This window comes from Gambusia affinis, linkage group LG02 (assembly GCF_019740435.1).
Source record: "Gambusia affinis linkage group LG02, SWU_Gaff_1.0, whole genome shotgun sequence".
Lineage (NCBI taxonomy): Eukaryota > Metazoa > Chordata > Actinopteri > Cyprinodontiformes > Poeciliidae > Gambusia > Gambusia affinis.
In genome coordinates, this window is record NC_057869.1 from 27,687,094 (window position 1) to 27,707,353 (window position 20,260).

The 20,260-nt window shown below is 39.5% G+C and overlaps 2 protein-coding genes across 11 annotated transcripts in view; one reads left to right on the plus strand and one right to left on the minus strand.

The window, feature by feature from the left end:
* LOC122820862 (A-kinase anchor protein 13) overlaps positions 1-16,232 on the minus strand; it is a 135,266-nt gene extending 119,034 nt beyond the window's left edge. For 3 of the 10 annotated variants that reach the window (XM_044098518.1, XM_044098526.1, XM_044098513.1), the window contains exon 1: positions 15,179-15,349. In XM_044098518.1, the coding sequence (XP_043954453.1) occupies positions 15,179-15,215 (37 nt within the window). In that variant the 5' untranslated portion in view covers positions 15,216-15,349. Of the gene's footprint in view, positions 1-13,768; positions 13,862-15,178; positions 15,350-16,119 lie in introns of those variants that run through there. The other 7 variants (XM_044098542.1, XM_044098550.1, XM_044098571.1 and 4 more) reach the window with 5 other exon arrangements.
* sv2ba (synaptic vesicle glycoprotein 2Ba) overlaps positions 16,091-20,260 on the plus strand; it is a 45,413-nt gene continuing 41,243 nt past the window's right edge. The window contains exon 1 of the mRNA XM_044098616.1: positions 16,091-16,206. The gene's annotated coding sequence lies outside the window, so the exon portion shown is untranslated. The remainder of the gene's footprint in view (positions 16,207-20,260) is intronic.

Below are 20,260 nucleotides of genomic sequence, written 5' to 3' on the forward strand. Positions count from 1 at the left end.
ATCAGTCATAATATTGGAACAATGTAAATGAACTGAATTTATATGCCGCTTTAAACTACAGCAACATTCACTCATAGGCAAACTGGAAGGCAATTTGAGGTTAAGTGACTTGCCCAAAAGCACATTACTATGTGACAGGAGAAAGCTGGAATCAAACCTACAACCTCCCGATTGCAAGACGACACCATCTTTGAGTCAAAGTTGCCAAGTGGTGCCAGAACACAGTTAAAAAAAACAATTGTGGGGTCAAAATATTGTCAGAGAGGAACTACCGCTTCCCTCACCTTTTTTCCATCATCATAACTCCCAATGTACTTTAATATTTAACTCACTACTTTTTGTATCGTGTGTAGAAACTAAAGCTCAAGAGTCAAACTCTATCCAACTGGTCGGCTACATTATCAGAATGCATCACGCTTCAAATAAAGTACCCTACCAAATAATGCATGAAAGCCGTCCTTTGGGATTGTCATTTTGCACATGTTCATCCTGAGATAACAGTGGTGATACCTTATACCATTTACTGCTTGCAAACACTGTCACAGTCTTCATATACTATTGATGCATATACTTATAAAAATCTAAAACTACAAACATTTGAACAGTTTTCTAGTATACCACAGAACCATTTGTGTCACTGCTGGAAAACTTGCTTTGGGCTTCAAACAAAATAAGCCGTAAGAGCACTAAAGAGAAAACACACCCTCCAACTATATTTTATCCTCAAAAGGATTTTATTTGCAGATATTTTGTGCTTCTGCAAGTGTCACACGGTTATTTAGCAGAGATTTACTTGTACAAATTGATGTCAAAACGAAATCCGGCGAGAAAGTAGCCGGTTTTAAGGCTAAGTGGATCCATGCTGTTTGCCATCTGAGCCCAAACAAGAGTTTCATTCCAGACATGAATGCTGTCTGAGTCATCGCGCAAGGCTTCTAAAACACTAGACGCTCGCATCAGTCAGGAAGAATGCGCTGTAGGCCGGCTGGTCATTGCCAGAATGAATACATTATCTTTGAAACTAAAGCCTTCAAGAGTGCCACAGCGAGGCCAGGATACCTTGCTTGTATCTTGTAAAGAAAGCAGAGAAGGTTGAAATTAGCGCATGAGCTCAATGTCAAACAGTGCACACTGGGGCCATGCCCAGGGTAATCTCTAACTGCATAGTTGTACTTAATGGAGAGAATCTAAACAATTCAGCAAGTCATAAGTTAAAACAGACCATCCTTTTTCCTCTTCTAGAGACTAATTGTTGTTGAGGATAATAGTTATTCCTAAAATCCATTTCATAATAAACTGTAAATATGATTTGTGTAGGCAGCTGGTAACAGCAGTGATTGTTCAGTCAACTCAATAAAAAAGTTGCTAAAAACTATTAGTAACAGATTCTTAAGAAAACAATTTACAATTCAAGTTTTAAGCAAATATTAGTAATACCGTACACACACTGATTGCCAATATTCAAATGAAAGTGCTCTGTCCACACAGATCACACACTGCATGTAGGGCTCAGAAAAACCGAACAGGCTCATAAAAAAATCAGAATGATCACAATAACTACATGTAATAAAATTTATGAAGGGTGTTTATAGATATAATCCATACAACAATTACATATTTGCTCAGAGCTGTGTGAGAGCAGCTATTAGCGCCGCTGAGAGGGACAACAAAAACTAACATAGCCCCATTTAATATGCTGTTTTTCACTATTGAAGTAACACTAAGCTTCTTTGAAAAAAATGAAAAATGAAAAAGGGGTTAAATACAAAGCAACAAAGATGTGCTCCGTCTGTCTGTCTTCCGAAATGATTCACTCTGAACAGCAGGTGATAAAGCCTGTTAATTTGTGATAATATGTAACTTTATTTGATTTTATTAAACGCCTCCAAATGAATCTTCCTCAGCAAAACAAAACTTGTTGTGATTATATGGGTCGATTTCCTCTAAAGTTTTAACCTTTTGCGACAAACAAATATGTGTGAGAACAACTGGAAAATAAGTTTTGTTCTAATTCCATTTTAATGGTTGAGTCCTAGTTCTGTTTGGCACTCCTCACTGTTGCATTTTATTCATTGTACTCTGTTTAAAATCAATTATCTTTGTGAGCCTTAATATCCCATTCATTTTTAGGGCTTTCTCTTGAGCCTGAGATCCCTTAAGGGCCACACGAGGCCCAGTGGTTGAAACTGGAAATGACTTCAACACAGGTTAAGCAGAAGGTGTTGAAATAGAGAGTTTTTACCAAACTGTGCTGCACACTATAAACTACTAATAAAGCATTAAAGTTGCTTAGTATTTAAATGAGATTAATCAGGTAATATACATTATGTAGAGTATGTACACTTTGATTAATTTCTATCTTCGTTGTATTATTAAAACTTATTTTCTTTTGTCCAACTGTTTGGACTCAAAAAGCAGAGAAAGAAGGGAACCAGAGCCCAAAGTGCACCTGTTTTGTATTGAGGCCTTGCTTCGCTATCTGTTCGGCTCCTCCAGGGCACTGAGCTAAAGAACCGCGTCACTTCCTCGGCAACACCAACAGCGGTAACGTGGCCGCGCCGTGTTGACCACCATTGAGATAGTCACGGATGTTTGATTTAATCAAACCTGCCCATTGTCTCTCCAGACAGATACGAGGCCGTGGCAGTGACACGACCCCGGCCCGGCACACAAAAGCGGCCTCTGTGCAGAGACTGCACACAAACGCTGGCTGACAACACAAGTCCCAGGGATGAAAGGTCTCTTCAGTGTTTGGTGACAGTTATTACCCTCTCTGCTGAAACCAAATACCTGTGGGCCTAGATAGCATTATCTTTCTGTGAGGCACACCAGGGGGCCAGCCTGTAATCGGGGCTTGGTCCTTGATCAACTCTCTGCCCCAGTTTTTATGCAATCACCTCCTCCCCTTCCTCCCCACCAACCTTTAAAGGAGTAGCTTAGCAATCATAGAACACCACACTGCATCAGATGGTACGTAAAACTAAAAGAAAGTTCAATCTCTGATGGAACACCGGGTGCTCAACATGATGAAAGCAACATTTTAAGGTCAGTCACTGCTCATACTAACCCTCCCAAATGAACTTCTATAACACAGAGACATGAAGAAGATAATGTGGGGATGAAGTGCACAAGGGAAACTGCAATACAGACAGAATGTAGATTTATTAAAAGAAAGCAACTATGCAAGGCTAAAGGAATAGACATAGAGAAGAAGTGTGCAGCAGCCAAAAGAAGAGGCATGCTTGGTCAATCAGACGCTCTGAGCTGCCTTGAAATATGCATGTTTACCCCAGGATAAACTCTTGACCTCTTTCGGGTCAATTCCACAACAATTCCAAACAGCCCCATGACAGATAGCCCTCTTTAATCCTGCAAGAAAACAACATGAGCTCGGTGTCATTTGAAACTAAAACCAAAGCGGTTTGTTTTGGGACCTGGATTTTCCCACCTGGTTTCATATTGCAGCTCTTCTAAAGCATATTGTTTTATGCACAACAAGAGAGGATGAATTTTTTTTTTTTTAAATGTATAAAAAAAAGGAAATGGCTATCAAAAAAGCATGTACCTTCTAACATGCTACTTTTCATAAGGAGAGGCCAAAAGTTAAAAATAAAATCATGCGTGTAATGACTCACACAGACGTTGCTAGGTGATGGTGAAAACCGCACCTTAAGGATAAGCATCAAAACAAAATCAAGGCAATCTGCAACTTTCCCGAGAAGCGAGGCTGACATCATGGCCTACAACTTTCACGGTTTAAAGCGTGTTCGCCTCAGTGAGACTGGGCGTCGATAAGAGACCTTACCAACAGCCTGGGTGACGAGGTTGACTGTGAGCAGGCTCCTTCAGGTGCACGTGAAACTCATTTTAAGCCCATCAGAGAACAGGTGTGTTTATGCTGGGCAGGTATCCTCGGCAGACATGCAAGCTCTCGCCACAATGATTCCACTGAGCTAAATATGGCTTTGCGCTAACGCAGACAGGAGGCTCATCAAAGCTCTGATGTCAGAGGGAAGGGGCGGGGCTTACGGGCCACAGGTCAGGTCTCTGCCTGGAGCAAAGGAGCAACTACATTTTTAGAGGTGTTGCATCATGGGTCATGTAAATCTTCCTTCACTCTGCCTTCTAATTTAAGAGTGCACTGAATTTTTCCACAATTGATACATGATATCAGCTCTACATTGTCACTTTCAAGTTTTTTCTTCTTTTTTGAAAAAATATATACACTTTTCCTTGGTCATCTCAGCAAAAAAAATCCATGCAAGTCAAATTAAAATGTAAAATTATTGTGGACCTATTAAAGAAACTTTATCTTCTCTTAATAATCAGTATTCAGATTGAATTGCAGATTTAAAACTGATTGGAAGGAACTGAACAAAATGGTGCACCACTTAAAAAACAATTTTAAAAAATTAAAGGGAAATTCAATAAATCTCCAACTGTTAATGTGTTACTTTTAAAGCAAAACATTTTTCAAAAGATTTTCTCAGATGATTTCTTTACATAGTGGAATTGTTTACTCCTCTTGTGCAGCAGTCATGTTTATTTGTGGATTTCTTTCCCACTATTAGATCAGACACCAACCCGATATTGCATCCATAAATACCAAAGATGCTGATTAATAGCTGCCTTGTCTGTCAATTTATTTGTGTCACTAAGGCCCTTATGAGCATTTTTATGACTTTAATTAATAGCAGAACAATTGTAGATAAACTAACCACAAGGCAGCAGTAAAGAAAATAGCGTCTTCCATACACGGCAAGATAAACTACCGCTGTTTATTTTTATTTTCTCCGACTGAGTCTGCTTTCTGACGCCAGAGTGAGATAGTATCTATTTGATGACAAGTGAGGCAGTGAAAATATTCCAAATATATTTCTCTAGTAATTCAGAAGAGAGTTATTTAGCTGGAATTGCTACATGTCAGTTTGTTGGAAACTATGCAAAACAGGCTTAGCTAGCTTCTTCTACATCTGCAGACTCCATCTTGATCCAGCCAAATCACACACAAAAAGCTATTTCCTTTTCTGCATTCTGTTGCTTGTGTTGTTTAAGAACAGATAAACTCAAAATGACACAATCGTAGCTCATTATGATTGCAGGTTAATAGGTTGACATACAAGGAAGTCATTTCCCAGAGTTGGCTGATTAAATCCTGCGTTTATAACCAGAACGATAGGAAATAAAACGGCCACTAAATCCAGATAAAAACTGCTGTGCTGGGAATGTGGCTCCACCTGCTTGTAAAGATATCTCTAATGAGGAATGGTAAATCGTACAAGAGTCTTACGTGACTTTTCGCGAGCGCAGAATCGGGGAAAAAAAAATGAAGCTCAAAGTAAATAGCTTATTTAAAGAGACTTGGGTAAAAAATCCTCTGCTGAGCCACATCCAGTCTAATTTTTCCACTTGTAGAAAAGAAAGTGGTTTCTGTAAATAAAAGTTAAAAAAAATAATAAAAAAATTGTTGTCTTTTGAAACAAAAGCTTTTTTTCCTCTACTAGCTTGTAACCAAAATGGTTTTGAGCTCGAACAAATAAAGCAGACGGGGTGAAATATATTCTTAAACTTTGTTGAAACACTAAAGAGATTCTACTGGGTCAGAGAAGTCAAAAATGATAGCATAGCACAAGTACAGTAGTTCATGTTAAAAAAAAAAAAAAAAAAAAGGAAAAAAAAGTGAACAAGTGAGTTTTAAGCATGTTAGCCCATAAAAATAAAATCTTCACCCCTTTTCTAATGTTTGGAGTTTGTATTTATATTGTGTAAAAGCTACAATAATTACATTAAATAGGATTTGTACAAATCCACCTGGAGGAAACCCTAGTGATTAGGGCTACACAATCATACAATAGGGATATCCTTAGTAAATGTGGTGATGACAGTATTGGTTCAGATAAAAACACAGCCTCCTCCCTCCGCTCCTCCTTGTCCATGTGTGACCTTTAGCATCTTGGGCGCTACTATCTGGTGTAGATACTGCTGAGAGACTTCATCACAACCTGAACATGACTCATGAGGCCTTTGCAACATCAGCATTGCACACATTGGGATGGTTAAACATTTAAGTTTCTACAAATTGTACAGCTTACGCTCTTAGCGGAGGTTTAACAGTTTAGCTTGAGGCAGAAAGGAGAACAACAGGAGTAACGTTGCACAATATCGGCCTTACGTGTAAATGAGAAACTATTGTTGAATGTTGCGATGGCGATATGGATAACAATAAACCTTTTTTTTTTCTTCCATTCTTTCATCACAATGTCAACAAAACTTTTTGTATGCATTAAAGCTATTAATTAATAACGCTGTTGTGGGCATTTATGGCAGTAAAATCTGCTAGCCTGCAGTCTCCTTCTTACAGTAACAGATTAGCTGTTTGTAGTCTGAGTTATGTCCTTTTTATTTATAAGAGTGAACTCCACTAGTTCCACATTATCATCTGTGTTTTATGCAAATGAAAACTTTTCTAACTGGTCAAATGTGCATTTCTTGAAGCACCGGTACTTTACACTCCCTAAGGTTGGAGAAAAGTCCGGTCATGCCCAGCACTTTCTCTGGTATCTCTTTAAGACGACTTTAAGCCATAAAGATGATATGATGGAAAACGTGAAGTATTTTTGAAACCATAACGTCTTAAAGCTTTGACAGCAAGAATCATCCTTTGCCTAATTTCCATGCATACGTCAATGTCAGCGAGCTACAAATACGTCAGGGATCCGAAAAAAAAGAAGAAGAAGAAGAAAAATGTCAATCTTAGTGGAAAGCCTGGAAAAATCACCACAAGCAAAAGAAAAGCCAACACGACAATTTCCAGGAGGATAGAAAAACGCCGCTTGAGCTCCGGCGGCGGCGGTCGCTGTTTCACAAACAATACGCTCGGCTGTTGTTTGACGGGGCCGAGAGGATTCCGGCAATACCAGTCCTAACAAAACTAAGTCAAGGCTTTATTGTGAACATCAGCGGGGAATTGAGCCGTCACCCACCCCGGCAAACAGAGAAGGCGAGCCGTGAGACAGAACCCGTTGATGAATGAGTACCTGGAAGCTTCCATCCTATGGTAAATACAGTGTAATTATAAGGCCGACACGCCGCGCATCCTCCATCATCATTAAATTAGGGGGTTTGTCAACATGAGAAATTGACTGGGTTCAGCTTGGAGCCAGCAGAATCCTCATGGAAATTTACAGTCCTTAAAATGGGAGGCCATCTCCTCTTTCATTTTGTGTTTAGTGCCAGAGATAAATACATATTTCTCTCTTTTGGGGGGGTTTGGCCTCATGGGTGAGCCAGGGTTTCTGCTGGGAGGGACGTAAAGATCGGGCTAATATGCATTTGGTTAAACGGAAAGCGAGCTGAGCCACTCAGATGCAGCGAAGACACCACTGTGTCAGAACGTCGGACCAAAACCCATTGTGCTGCACCCACTCACTGACACAATGGTAATGGTTAAAGGCACCAGCTAAAATTACAGGAGGCAGCGACATCTTATTTTTAGATGAGAGATTTAAAACTTTATACATCTTAAAGACTGAAGAAGAATCCCACAAGAAAGAGGTTTTGCTTTTAAGTTTGATCCTTTGTTCTCCATACGTACAGCGCTTTGCAAAAGGTGTGAATGTAACACCTTGACCTTTTTATTTTTGTAAATCTGCAAACACAAACTTCTGTGGACTCTGTTGGAATTTTATGTGATGTACCATTAACACAAGCTGATGTAAAGACACCTTTTACTGCAAATTCAACTGCAAGTCTCAAGTCTCCATCTAGAGATGAAATTTTATCCATCCTTTTGCATTAAACAGCTCAGGTTCAGACATATTGGATGTAGACTTTGAACCATTTTAAAACTTTTTTCAGTAGCTCTAGCTGGTTTTCTTCCAGCTGTTTCTTTTGCTCCACTTATCTTCCAATCAACTCTGACCAGCTCCCCTGCACCTGCTGAATAAAGGCATCCCCAAGCCCTGATGCTTCCACCGCCATGTTTCATGCTGAGGATAAAGTGTTCAGGTTGAAGCGCGGCGTTTGTTTCCTACCACACACTGTGAATTGTAGACCAAAGAGTTCAATGGTCTACAATTGGTTTCACAGCGTCTTTCTTTCACATGTTTGCTGCTGTTGTGCTTCATAGTTTAACTACAGTTTTGTTTTTGTTTTTTTAAGGAGGTCCAAAGCGAATATTGTTGTATACCCTGAGTAGGACTATAAAACATAAGGAAAGCATGAAATGTGTGATAATATCAGTGGATGTTGTGATAAAAAAATAAATAAAAAATTGATAAATAAAAAAACTGTTGTCTGTTGATTAATGAGCAGCCCACCCAGTCAAAATGGACTCAGTACTTCCACCTCAACTCGGTTTTATTGGAAACGTAGCTAAATTTGGACAGAAAATATCACAAGGTAATTATGTTTTGTTGGAAGATATTATTAACAATACCTAAACACAAACTATACAAGTCTTAAAAAAACCCCACAAAAAATAAATAAACAATCAATGTTTAGCCTGGTGGCCAGCCAGGCTTATAATGAACTGAGGAAAAACCTGCATTCCCATTTCTTAAAGGCTTCTTTTGGACACCAGTCACATAAAGAAGTTTGATTTAAATCACTTAACTGCACACCGAAAGTGCATTTAATCATATTTTCTAATTTTGTAATATTTATTGATCTCATTGAACAACCGGTAGAGAAAATAAAAAATGTATCTCAATAAATGATAAACTACACAATAATTGCTACATTTACCTTCTTCTGACCTCTGAAGGTCACTGGATTTTATTTAGTAGTATTCTATGTTAATTGTAAAATAAAACATTGTAATAATAAATCCAATGTATCATTGATCTTCTTCCCCTTCTTAATGATGTGCTATTTTATATCATTCTATCAAATGAAGCTACAATAATATACGGTACTCTGAACATCCCTGACCCCTTAGCTGCTTCAGTCCTTAAGACCAGGATAGCAAAAACCCACGCATCTTTAAGGAGTCTCCACCAGACTGGAATACACGCACACACACACGAACAAACTGACTTTCCTCTGACAAAGTCAGGTAAAAACTTAGCCATCAGAAGAAGTAAAATTATGCCATGAATGTGACACACCGATGTTGTAAGACATTTCCGGATGAAGTCATAGCTCTATTACATCCCTCTAAAACAGGGGTCTCAGACTCGCGGCCCGCGGGCCAACTGCGGCCCTCGGGACGATAGTTTGTGGCCCCCACCTTAATATGAAAGTTTAATGTTAGTGTGGCCCGCGAGCAGTGATGTCAGTAACGCGTTAATTTGTAACGTGTTACTGACGTCGGACCACTTTTTTCAGTAACCAGTAATCTAACGCGTTGCTATTTCAAATCCAGTAGTCAGACTACAGTTACTTATCAAAATCATTTTTGCGTTACTGCGTTACTATCTTCTTTTGTAATTTAATCGTATTTCCTCTACGCGTCTTGTCGAGTGACCGACGTCTCTATGCGACAGAAATGTAAACAATGGAGGGAGATGCGCATTTTGTTGGTGGAAAAACTGGAACTAGTTTGAGATTCTGCTGACAAGTCCGATTATTATAAGCGACTTTGGGCTTCATTTTTTAAAGTTGCTTGCCGATTTAATGAGCGGCGGGTTGCGCCTTTTTGGGCTCGTTTTTGAACGTGAAGTTGCTCATTTGGGTTTGGAAATAAGCAGAGACTCATAATAGCTAAATCCCAGAATTTGTTCGCCATTAAGGTAGTTTTACTCAGTCTCTCCCTGTTCATCATTTCTCAGATGATCCGTCCCGCTGTGTCTTTGTTAATGGCAAGTTACTGTATTACCTCTGAATGACGTCGAGCTTCGCGTTGCGCTCCAGAAAACTGCAAACATCGAGACTAATTTAAACAGCGCAATAAACGTGAAAACAGCCACGAATGAACGTGTCCGTAGTTTCCAATAATTATAATGGCAACTTAATTCTAATTATTAATACTAAGATAAGTGTCGCAAATCTGTGCAGCCATCTGAGCTGTGAGCTGCAGGAGGAGCTCTGTGCGCAGTGACACCAAATGCAGGGCCGTAACGCAGAACCTGGAGGCCGGGGGGGGAGGTAAGGGGGGGCTTTAAAATCCTTCTTAGAGTTTTCCAGACAACAGTGGACCACACAAACTACTCACGTTTTTTATTTTTCTACAATCTCCTCTTCAGTTCAACCTTATCAGTGGAGACACATTGTTGATGTTACCATTATAAAATAACTTACAAAAAAGTATTGGCAAAGCTCAATGTGATTTTCACAGGAGGCGGAGCGTTGTTGTTAGCACCTGCTGAAAGTAACTAAAAAATTACTTTTAGTGTAACTTAGTTACTTTCCAAATCAAGTAGTCAGTAATCTAACTAAGTTACTTTTTCAAGGAGTAATCAGTAGTCCGATTAAAGTTACTTTTTCAAAGTAACTATACCAACACTGCCCGCGAGTTTGATATGATTGGCACTTTTCAGTGTTGTGTGCGGAGCTGAACTAACTTACCAATCACAGTGCTTCAAATGGAGCTCATTGACCCGCAGTGCCTCTCTGAACTCAAAGCCAAGTTCAGGGAGGTGAGTGGAAAAGCAGACAAGCTTGGGCAATTTTTGAGAGAATTGCCACCCAGCTTCCCTGAGCTTACCCGAATGTTCAAGCGGACCATGTGTCTTTTTGGGAGCACATACTTGTGCGAAAAGCTCTTCTCTACCTTGAACTCCAATAAGTCCAAGTACAGGTCCAGACTTACTGACGAGCATCTTCAAGCTCTACTTAGGGTCTCAACTGCGTCCTCCCTTAAGCCAAATGTGGCTCGGCTATGCGAGAGGAAGCGCTGTTTATAAACAGTTTATAAACTGTTATATTCATAACAGTTTATGTTCAATGTTCCATTCATGTTCAGAAAGTTAAAGGTTAAAGGTTAATACAGCCATTTGAATCTGAAATATTATAATTACATTTATCTAGTCTTCTATAGCTGCTGTGTTATTATTATATTTTATTTATTTATTACTGATTATTTTTTTTTCTTATGAATTGTTAATTTATTTATTTTTTCATCTTATTTTGTGTTTAAAAAATAAAAATAAAGTCATTTGCTAACATTGGAATGTTTTTGTAAGAGCTTTTCTTGTGGAAAACCCGATGCGGCCCAGCCTCACCCAGACTCTACCTCCATCGGCCCCCAGGGAAATTGAGTTTGAGACCCCTGCTCTAAAATGTATCCTTGTGAGAACTTATATTAGTATGAGGTCCGTAAATAGCTCACCTACAATCACGGATATAGGTTCAGATTCATAAGCTAGTATTGTTGCATGAAATGTCTTGCCAGTTTCTGCAAAAATAAAAAATAAATGTTTAAAAAGCAACCTAAAATACAAGGGTTTTTTCCTCCTTTCAATGTAGCAATAAAAACTAGGCTCATAATCACATAAAAGGAATTTTAGCATCAGTGCGGATCAGGTCAGCGAGGGATCTTTCAGTCTCTTCTTGAGAAGGCAGCAGATGGGCCTCACAGCAGTGGTTTGCACTCTGGCTCAGGCAGAGTGGGACAAAGTCCAAGCCAAGTCACCGTGGAGGGTGAGGAAGATGAGGCTTGCGCCGCAAACTTCAGGGCAAACTCAAGGGGAACCGGAGGCCGGCCATGTTAATGTCCCCGGTCCCTTTGAACGTGTTTAAGTGGTTGAGGTCAAGCGGGTGTAAATGAATCAGGGGGGGTTCTGTTTTCCCCTTCCACATGTGTGCAGAGCAGCTCATGAGCATGAATTAGATCCAAGTGAAGTCCCTGCTTGCAGAGGGGCTTTGGAAACCTTCAGATGCCCCTGGAGCCACTAGAATAACTATCGTCAACATATTCCTATTTGGATTTTATGTGATGGATCAACACAAGGAGGTGGAGAAGTGTAAACTTGATATGAAATGCTACTTTTTTTGTTTTGTTTTTGCAAATAAAAGTCTAACAAGGGTTTCTAATTTGAGGCGTGATTAACATTAGTGAACAAACAGCATCTTCAACTGTCAGAGCAGTGGTGACTCACAGCTCAGACAGGATATTCAGGATTTGTCCAGTTTTCCCACAGCAAAATTTAAGCATTTTTAAGGTACGTTTTGATACTTTTCCCACACTTTGGAGAAAAAAAACATAGAAATTAACTAAAAAAAAAAAAAAAAGAAGAAGTTTCAATTCATGATTATATATCATTTCTCACTGTTAATAATGTCTTGTAGTATTCTAAATTCAGTAGCAGGGACAAAGTAGACTAAAACCTAGCAAAATTTTACGTTTTCAAAATGTCTCTTGTCACAAAATGTCACATCCTACACACCTAACTGGTCTGACAACAAAAACACTTACTTGACAAACAAAATAAATCACCAATTTTGATAACTTTTCGTCAACTTTTATTTCAACTGCATATAAAAATAAGTCATTGAGCAATTAGGAATAATAAATATTCAAAAACAAAATCAAAAATGTTCTTACCAAGTCTTTCTGGCATTTGGCAAATAGAAATAGTTTTCGAAATTCTAACTGGTCTAAAACAAGAAATGTTAAGTCACAAATCAACTAAGACTACAAATGTCTTTTTATCAGGTGTATGAAAACATCTGGTTTCAACTGTAAACAGTTTCCAAATTGAGGTATTTTACTAAATGTCAGATTTCACTTTATTACAACACAGTGTGGCTTGAATATCAAGTACTTTATACAGAAATCAAAGACTTGAAATCTTGAAAACACCCAACTGAAATTCAAGCACCTTTAAGGATTTCGAGCAGCTTTACAAAGCCCTGTATATTATATTAACAGAACCATTATTAATTACGAACTCAGCAAACGTGACCTTTATGGAAGACTGGACAGAAGAAATCAAAGAATACTGTACTGGAACACAGTAGAGACAGCATCATGCTGTGGGGATGTTTTTCTTTTCTTTTTTTGCAGCAACAGGGAAATGGATGAGTAGGTGTATAAAACACCTTAGTAAGACTTAAGAATGAGGTGGAGGTCCACCTTCTAACAGGGTACAAGATCCTAAACTCAAACCTAATGCTACAATTAGATTTTTGTTTAACTATTTATAAACCAGAATGGTCTAGTCAAAGTTCAGACCTGACTCATCTGTATTTGATGTCCTAATCAAATAAACAGAAGTTTGTGATTGTATCATGAAAATATCCCACAAGCCACAGTATGCCCGCTTCCTATCATTACACTATGATTATCTTAGTGTGTTTCATCTAATAAAAGTTTTACCATAAAAGGTTATTCCAATTACTCCATAGTAAACCGTAGAGGCTGGGTAGTTCTCATGTGCATCATTATATCCATCCATAGTTAAGCTCACAGAAACGTGTACAAAAATGTGTTTAATCCCTTTAGACAGAGCGATTCCTCGCACAGTTAGCTTGATTCAATTATTATTAACATAGCGTACAATATGAGAAGATACTAGTTTTAACCCTTATTTGCGTAGTGTTGTTTCAGACTTATAAAGGCGACGTCTTTAAGCTCACAGAAACGTGAGAAGTCCCCTCACAGGCCGCAGCAGAACCAAGCCGAGCAGAGCGGGCTCGGTGTGAGCGCCGGGGATGTCATGGCTACCGAGCAACAAGTTAAAGCCCAGCGCCGCCGCGGCCATTCACCAACTTTTTCTCCCAGCGTAAAAACACCGGCGAAACAAACAAAAGCGCAAGCAAACCGGGCTCCATTCCTATCACGTTCAACACACCGAGCTAAGCTGGGAAACTTTCTGCTCTCTCTTACCTCAGGCAGCTGAAGCTCAGTCAGTGTGAAGAGGGTGCAGCCTTTAAACGCATAATAATCCTCCCAATACAGGCCCCCGCAGTCAGTTCGGAGCTGGGACAGAAACGTCCTGGGTTAGCAACAGGAATTAGAAGAACCACAGTGTAACTTTTCCTCCCCGTGTGTGTCCTCCTTGACGAACAGGGACGGCTTTCCAGCAGTTGTTAGTGTTTCCCAGGACAACTCAAGAAGGGAGGAGGAGGAGTCTATTCTTGGAGTTTAGTTACAAACGACTGGAAGTCAATCTTCAAAACTTTTTCACATCTAAAGCTCTTCACTATGTTAAACAAGCAACGTGAAGTACAACATTATTTATTTATTTATTTTAAACTGCGTCACTCCGACACAGCGAGAGAAATCTCGCGCTCGTTACCAACTTTTCTCACGAGCTGTCCTGAGAAAAATGTTACAATGTGACATCCTGTCCTTTCACAATGAAGCAACAGCAATAGGTCACTCAAGTATCAAACTTGACTGCTGTTTTTTTATTCTTCACACACACACCCAAACACAGCGTTCATTAAAACCCTTATTTTGGATTAGGAAAGAAAGCCTATTGGCACATCTTCTCCGCTGAGATTTTTTCGACCAGCCTCCAAAGAGATATTTACATACAACTCCATAACAATATAACATTCTTCGCATAGCAATATAACATGAAAGGTTAGATTAGCTACAATTAAAAGGTCTGTTCAGTACCTTGCTAAATACACACAATTTAATCATTAAAACACAGATTTAATGCAGATTGTATTAACTGTCAACAGTTAATCCAATCAGAACTGTAAAAAAACACCAAACTAATGTACTGCCTACAAGTTCAACTCTGAACAGGCTAAATTTGATTACAACAGAAGAGAATCAACAAATGACACCAGACAGCAAAGGACTTTCCTACTCAATAGAAATAAAACACCGGCACAGGAAAACATTATCATATAAAATTACCCAGAAATTAGAGGGACTTGACCAGGCTCTGCTAGAATCACAACACCAAGCAAACTCCCTGGATTAACCTGACGATCAGGGGTTCAGCAAAATCTTATATGAATATTCATAGATCTGTCAGCAAACATGACTTCAGCTCCTTTTTGTACACCACATTAGCAAATATCATAACGTTAACCAAACATTACCATTATATTAGCAGCAACTCCACAAAGGAAATAGAAGCGTCATTATTAACATTTTCAAAAAAGAAATTGTAGTAACATTTATCCAAAGCAGCATTAGCATTATGCTAACCAGAGTCCCATCAAATAAACCACAACAAAAACAAAATGTTAGTGGCTGATAAACAAAAAAGAAAACAGAGCAATATGGACGTTAAGAATTAATAAAACACGCTGAGCAACAGAGGGTGTAGCTTACCTCTGCAAAACATCTGTAAAATCTTCTGTATTGTCATTCAAAGTGGAGAATTCAGTCTAAGCTTCGGCTGCCGTCGTCGCCATTATGAGCTTTATCACTATAGCAACTCAAAACTTCTCGGCATCTTAAAGGCAGAGGCGAGTTTCCGAGCGCCACAAATACATTAAATTTAGCTAAGTTGATTGGATAAATATTTATTCCCCCAAGTAACAACACATGATTGGTCTGTCTGTTGAAATGTTATGCAAATAATTCAGGTTACATTTAGGCACACACTATTAAGCAAAGCAAGTTAACGCGATATTTCAAATAATCTTTAGACTCGTTTTCCACCCCTTCACGTCAGTAAGGGGCGCCCCCTACGGACCATCCGCCATTTAAATTTAGCTATTTTTGTCTCGTGAGTTAGTTGCGCAAATTAAGCAACAATCTTTAATTAAAATTCAAGTAATTTAGGTAGAAACACAAAAACCTAAATAAAATGTTTGAGTACAGCTTTTATTTTGAAGGAGGAACGTAAGCTACAAAGTAAAGCCATCAGCTGACGCCTTGTAGAAAAAACATGAAGTTTTGAAAAGAGTGGGCAAATGGGGGCCACTGATATGGAACGACGCATCGAAACCATAAGCCAAAAAAACAATTTTGAGATTTAATTTTGCTGCTGCTCTGTATACGTAAGAGGAAGGGCAGTCAAAAGTGTCACGATAGAGGACTGATATACCAAAAAAATGTTGGGATTCTGTCTTGATTTCAACATCAACTCAATTATATATACACACACAAAAAGATTAGTAGCTTATATTAACACTAAATACGCTCCTTAAAACAAAACTTGTGATTTATTTATAGAACTCTGCAAGTGCATGTATTAATAAGACTAAATGCCAAGCACCAAATGCATTGACGCAAAGCACATGTTGGTGTCGTGCAGAGCGACTCACCGTGACTTCATGTCGGGCAGAGGAATCTCAAACTGTTTGCGTTCAGCTGCCCTCTGCTGGCTCTGAGGGACTCCCACAAAGGTCTCGGTAAGCAGGAACACATTTTTGCCTCCGCGATGCGGTTTGACATTTACAGCGAATTGAAACATGAAATGTGGAAAAACAAAGGATCAGGCGGGAGGGACATCCTTCTACCTAAGGAGAGGGGGGAAAGCAACTTTGCAAAGCGGGCACGGGTGCATCCGTTTCCTTGAAACCGTGAAATGCGACTCGGTTTTTTTTTTTCGTTGGCAGAAGGAAACGGTGCAGAAGCCGAGGCCTGGTGGATTTCATGAACGTGGATTGAGTTTTGCTCTACATCTGTGTCTGCTCAGAGCAAAAAGAAAGCAGACGACTTTGTCTCAATGCGTGAAAAAAGAAGGCTGTAAAAAGCAACTGCACATTCACAAATGCATTTTAGTTAAAACCGAGCGTCTCAAAAATCCTTTGAATGACATGCATTCAAATCTGTTTTTTGTAAAATTATGTCTGCCCCTCAGAGGTACGCAGACACCCCCAGAACTGTGTTTTATGACTTCATGAACTCATTGCAGGGCCGGATTGATGGCTATTATTTATAAGACCAGGCTTATCTGTAAGAGTCAGGCAATAAAAACAAGCAAATTTAATAATAATAAAAACAAAAATCAGATTTCCGCTTTTCACAGAGTAGCTTATCTACTCCTGTGGTTTGGGCCACATCGAAGATTGAAGTTTTGCTGATAAATCACTACACTCTGCAGCTTTTCTACCCATCCACCAGCCCCAAAGCAAATGTTTGTTGGAGGTGAAAATAATCATAAATTCCCCGTACTCTCCAGCAGGCTTTTGGTTTGGCAGCAGCTTTCAGGACATACAGGACCTCCATTAAGACAGGTGGATGATGGAGAGGCATAAAATGAACATTAGTCCATTTCTAGGCTTCTTCTGGGAAGCTTTCGGAGTTTGTTTGGTTTTTTTTCTCCGTCACTTTGGTGCATCCAACAAAATGATAATATTGGTGTTTTTGAAGAGAATAAAAGCTTTCATGTCCTAGGCTTCAGTGTGAGAGCCAATCGTGCGATGGAGGTGTCACGGTACATTTCATTCAGACTTTAGCAGGTACAAGCTCCTTTATTTGTACAAGAAGAAAAGTATTTGTCCCTTTAGAGATTTTCCACAAAATGCAACGTTAGAGAGAGCCTGTGCAAACACAAAAAGTTGTCTTTTTATGAGGGGATTTATCTTATTAACAGGGGAAAAGCTATCTGTACAAACCTGGCTAACTGTAAAAAAGAATAATTAAATACTACAAAGGACAAAACTTCCTTCAATTAACCAAATTTTTTTGGGAAAATTGTTTTTAATTTTACAAGCCACAACTAGGGGAGGTCAGTGTTTATGTTTCAGTGCTATATCTATATATCTATATATCTATATATAAAGAAAGAGAGACTCAGCAGAAATGGCAACTCTGAGAGTCGAAAATATCTGCTGACTAAGAAGAACACAGAAGCCCACCTGACACTTCCCACAAAAACACCTCAGTGATCTTCCAGAGCCTTCTGAAAATATTTTGGGGATTGACGAGACAAGACAAAGAATTCTTTGGTAGGCGCCTTGTTACACGTTTTTCTCTGTCTGACTAATGCAGGAATTATAACAACAAAACAGAAACATTATATCAAAAGTCAAACGTGGTTATAGTTTTAGGTTACAGGTTATAATTGCTTCATGGCCCACTGATGTTAATGTATGGAACCTTGATTTCTGCTTGCTACCACAAGATCTTTTTATTTTTGTTTTATTCATTTCGAACATGATAGAAGTTTGAAATCACACAGATGAAAAAGGAATGGAAAAGAGATATTTTTCTACCACGATAACCTTAATATGTTTACATTTTTTGTGTGGTCTAGTTAAAGTTGGACTTAATTTCAAATGAGAGGCATTCCCTTAAACAGGACCTCACAGCGGCACTGTGAGAAAACATTTCAATGTTTTCTTTCCATATTTGTTAATGCCGTCAATAAGTGGTGACAGTACAATATGAGACAGACAATCTGTGAAAAATTTGAGCTCATTTGTTCCTGTTGTCTTATTGTCATCTGCAGAGATACACACCTCTGTGTATCTGATTGGTTGTCAGAAGCGTTGTCAATCACTGACCCTCATGATCTCTGCTAGGCTACAGCTAGTTCTCCACACTGGAGTCTGCCATGAATGCTAATGCTAGTTAGCATGGCCACCGTTGACAGCGGATAAGCAACTTTCCTGTAACGATATGCTGTTTCTCCACTTTTAGCACATTGGCCAATGCGTGCACAACCTTGATTGACAGCGCTAAGACCCTCCCCCTAACACTGATTGGTTGTCTCTGACCGGGAGCGTTTCATTTCTGCAGGTGGAAGTAGGACAACAGGGAGGAGGCAGAGGAGCTCTATTTTTTAAAATGATTATCTGTCTTATATTACACTGTCACAACACAGTGGCAGTTTTAACAAATATTTATACATTAAAAAAATATTATTTATAAAAGTTACATACTGCAACTTTAATGCTAGAAAACCATCCAGTGTTTTCAGAACAATTCTGGAAAGAATAATAAACCACAATTCTGCCACAGCGATGTTAAACAGTGAGTGCCAGTTTTCCTAAACATTTGATATTGGCTGTTTTTGCCAAGGACGGAACAACAAGTTATTAGGTTAAGGACCCTTACGATTTCACATAATATCATGATCTGAAAACCACATGATCTGTATGTCCCAGGCTGCCATTTTGTCTGGCATTACAATTTGTTTGACACGTTGAAACGAAAAGGCAAAGAGATGAGAAATTTGTAAAGGCCTAAAGACGTTTTCACAGCCCTGTCATGGCCTCCTCAACACTCAGCTTTCACAGACACCGGCTGGTGTCTGCCAGCACATCTGAGACATGCACACAACATCAAATGCACACCAGCAGCAGCAGCAGCAGCTATTTCTGTCTTTATATGTGAAGCTGCAGCACAAGGCGAGAAAAAAAAAAAAAAAGGAAAAAAAGTTGCTTTGGAGACCCAGCAGGCATCTAGTCCCTCCGCCCGCCGGCATCAGAGCCTCCCTGCTCGACGACCAGCTGAGGGTTAGATAAATGCCAGGTGGTGGTGAAAAGGCTCCCCACTCGCTGCCACACTGAGCCGCACTCAGAGAGTATATCACAGTCTGGAGGAAGAGCAGTGGGACTGGAGAGGAATGATGAAGCGGGGCGGAACATGAGCAAGACGGGGTGACAAGCAGGACACAAAGGAGGACATAGTTGCCTTTGTGTGTTGACAAAAGGAGGTCTTGTAAGTTGGAGGCCTTGGATGGAAGAGATGGAGCTGAGCCCCTCCTCATCCCCCACCCCGAGTAAACACTCGGATGCAGAAACAAACAAACAGAAAAAAGAAAAACCCTGCAAGTTGAAAGCGGGCAGCGACGGTAGCTGGTGGCAGTGCGTCACTTGGGTGAAGTACTTCCAGGATTAACTGCACTTGTTTTCTCTCTCTGCACAGGTGGCGGCCATTTTGTTATTGCCTTATCTGCAGCACCTTCCAAAGTAACTCGCATCCCTTTTCACATTTTAGTGACATTATTACCCAACTCTTACATGTCAATTTTACCCAATAAATGACTAGACAGCGGTGTATAATTGTGACGTTGTAGGAAAATTAGATATGGTGTGCAACTTTTTCAGATAAGTCCAGAAAGCTGTGAAATGGATATGAATTAAAAGGGCAGTATTTTGTGAAATTGACTGTTTTTGAGCTTTACAGCATGTTATAACGCTAGTCCCTCATCAAAAACACAATTGCTATGATTCTTTTATGCATGTTTGAGAAATCCTTTGACCTCCCATGGCAACCATTCAGCTGTGCAACACACCTGAGTGGACCTAGCCCCGCCTTCGAGGACAAAGGTCCTCCTCAGAGCCACTGTTTCCAACGTCTGAGCTTCCCCTTCACAGAGCATCTCTCCCCCAAACAGCTCCTTCAGACTAGCCAGCTGAAATTAGCAAACACCTCATGACATGAGCTACTTCTCAGTGCAACGCTGGTTAAAAAATAAAAAACCAAAAAAAAACATTGTTAAAGGGTTAATAG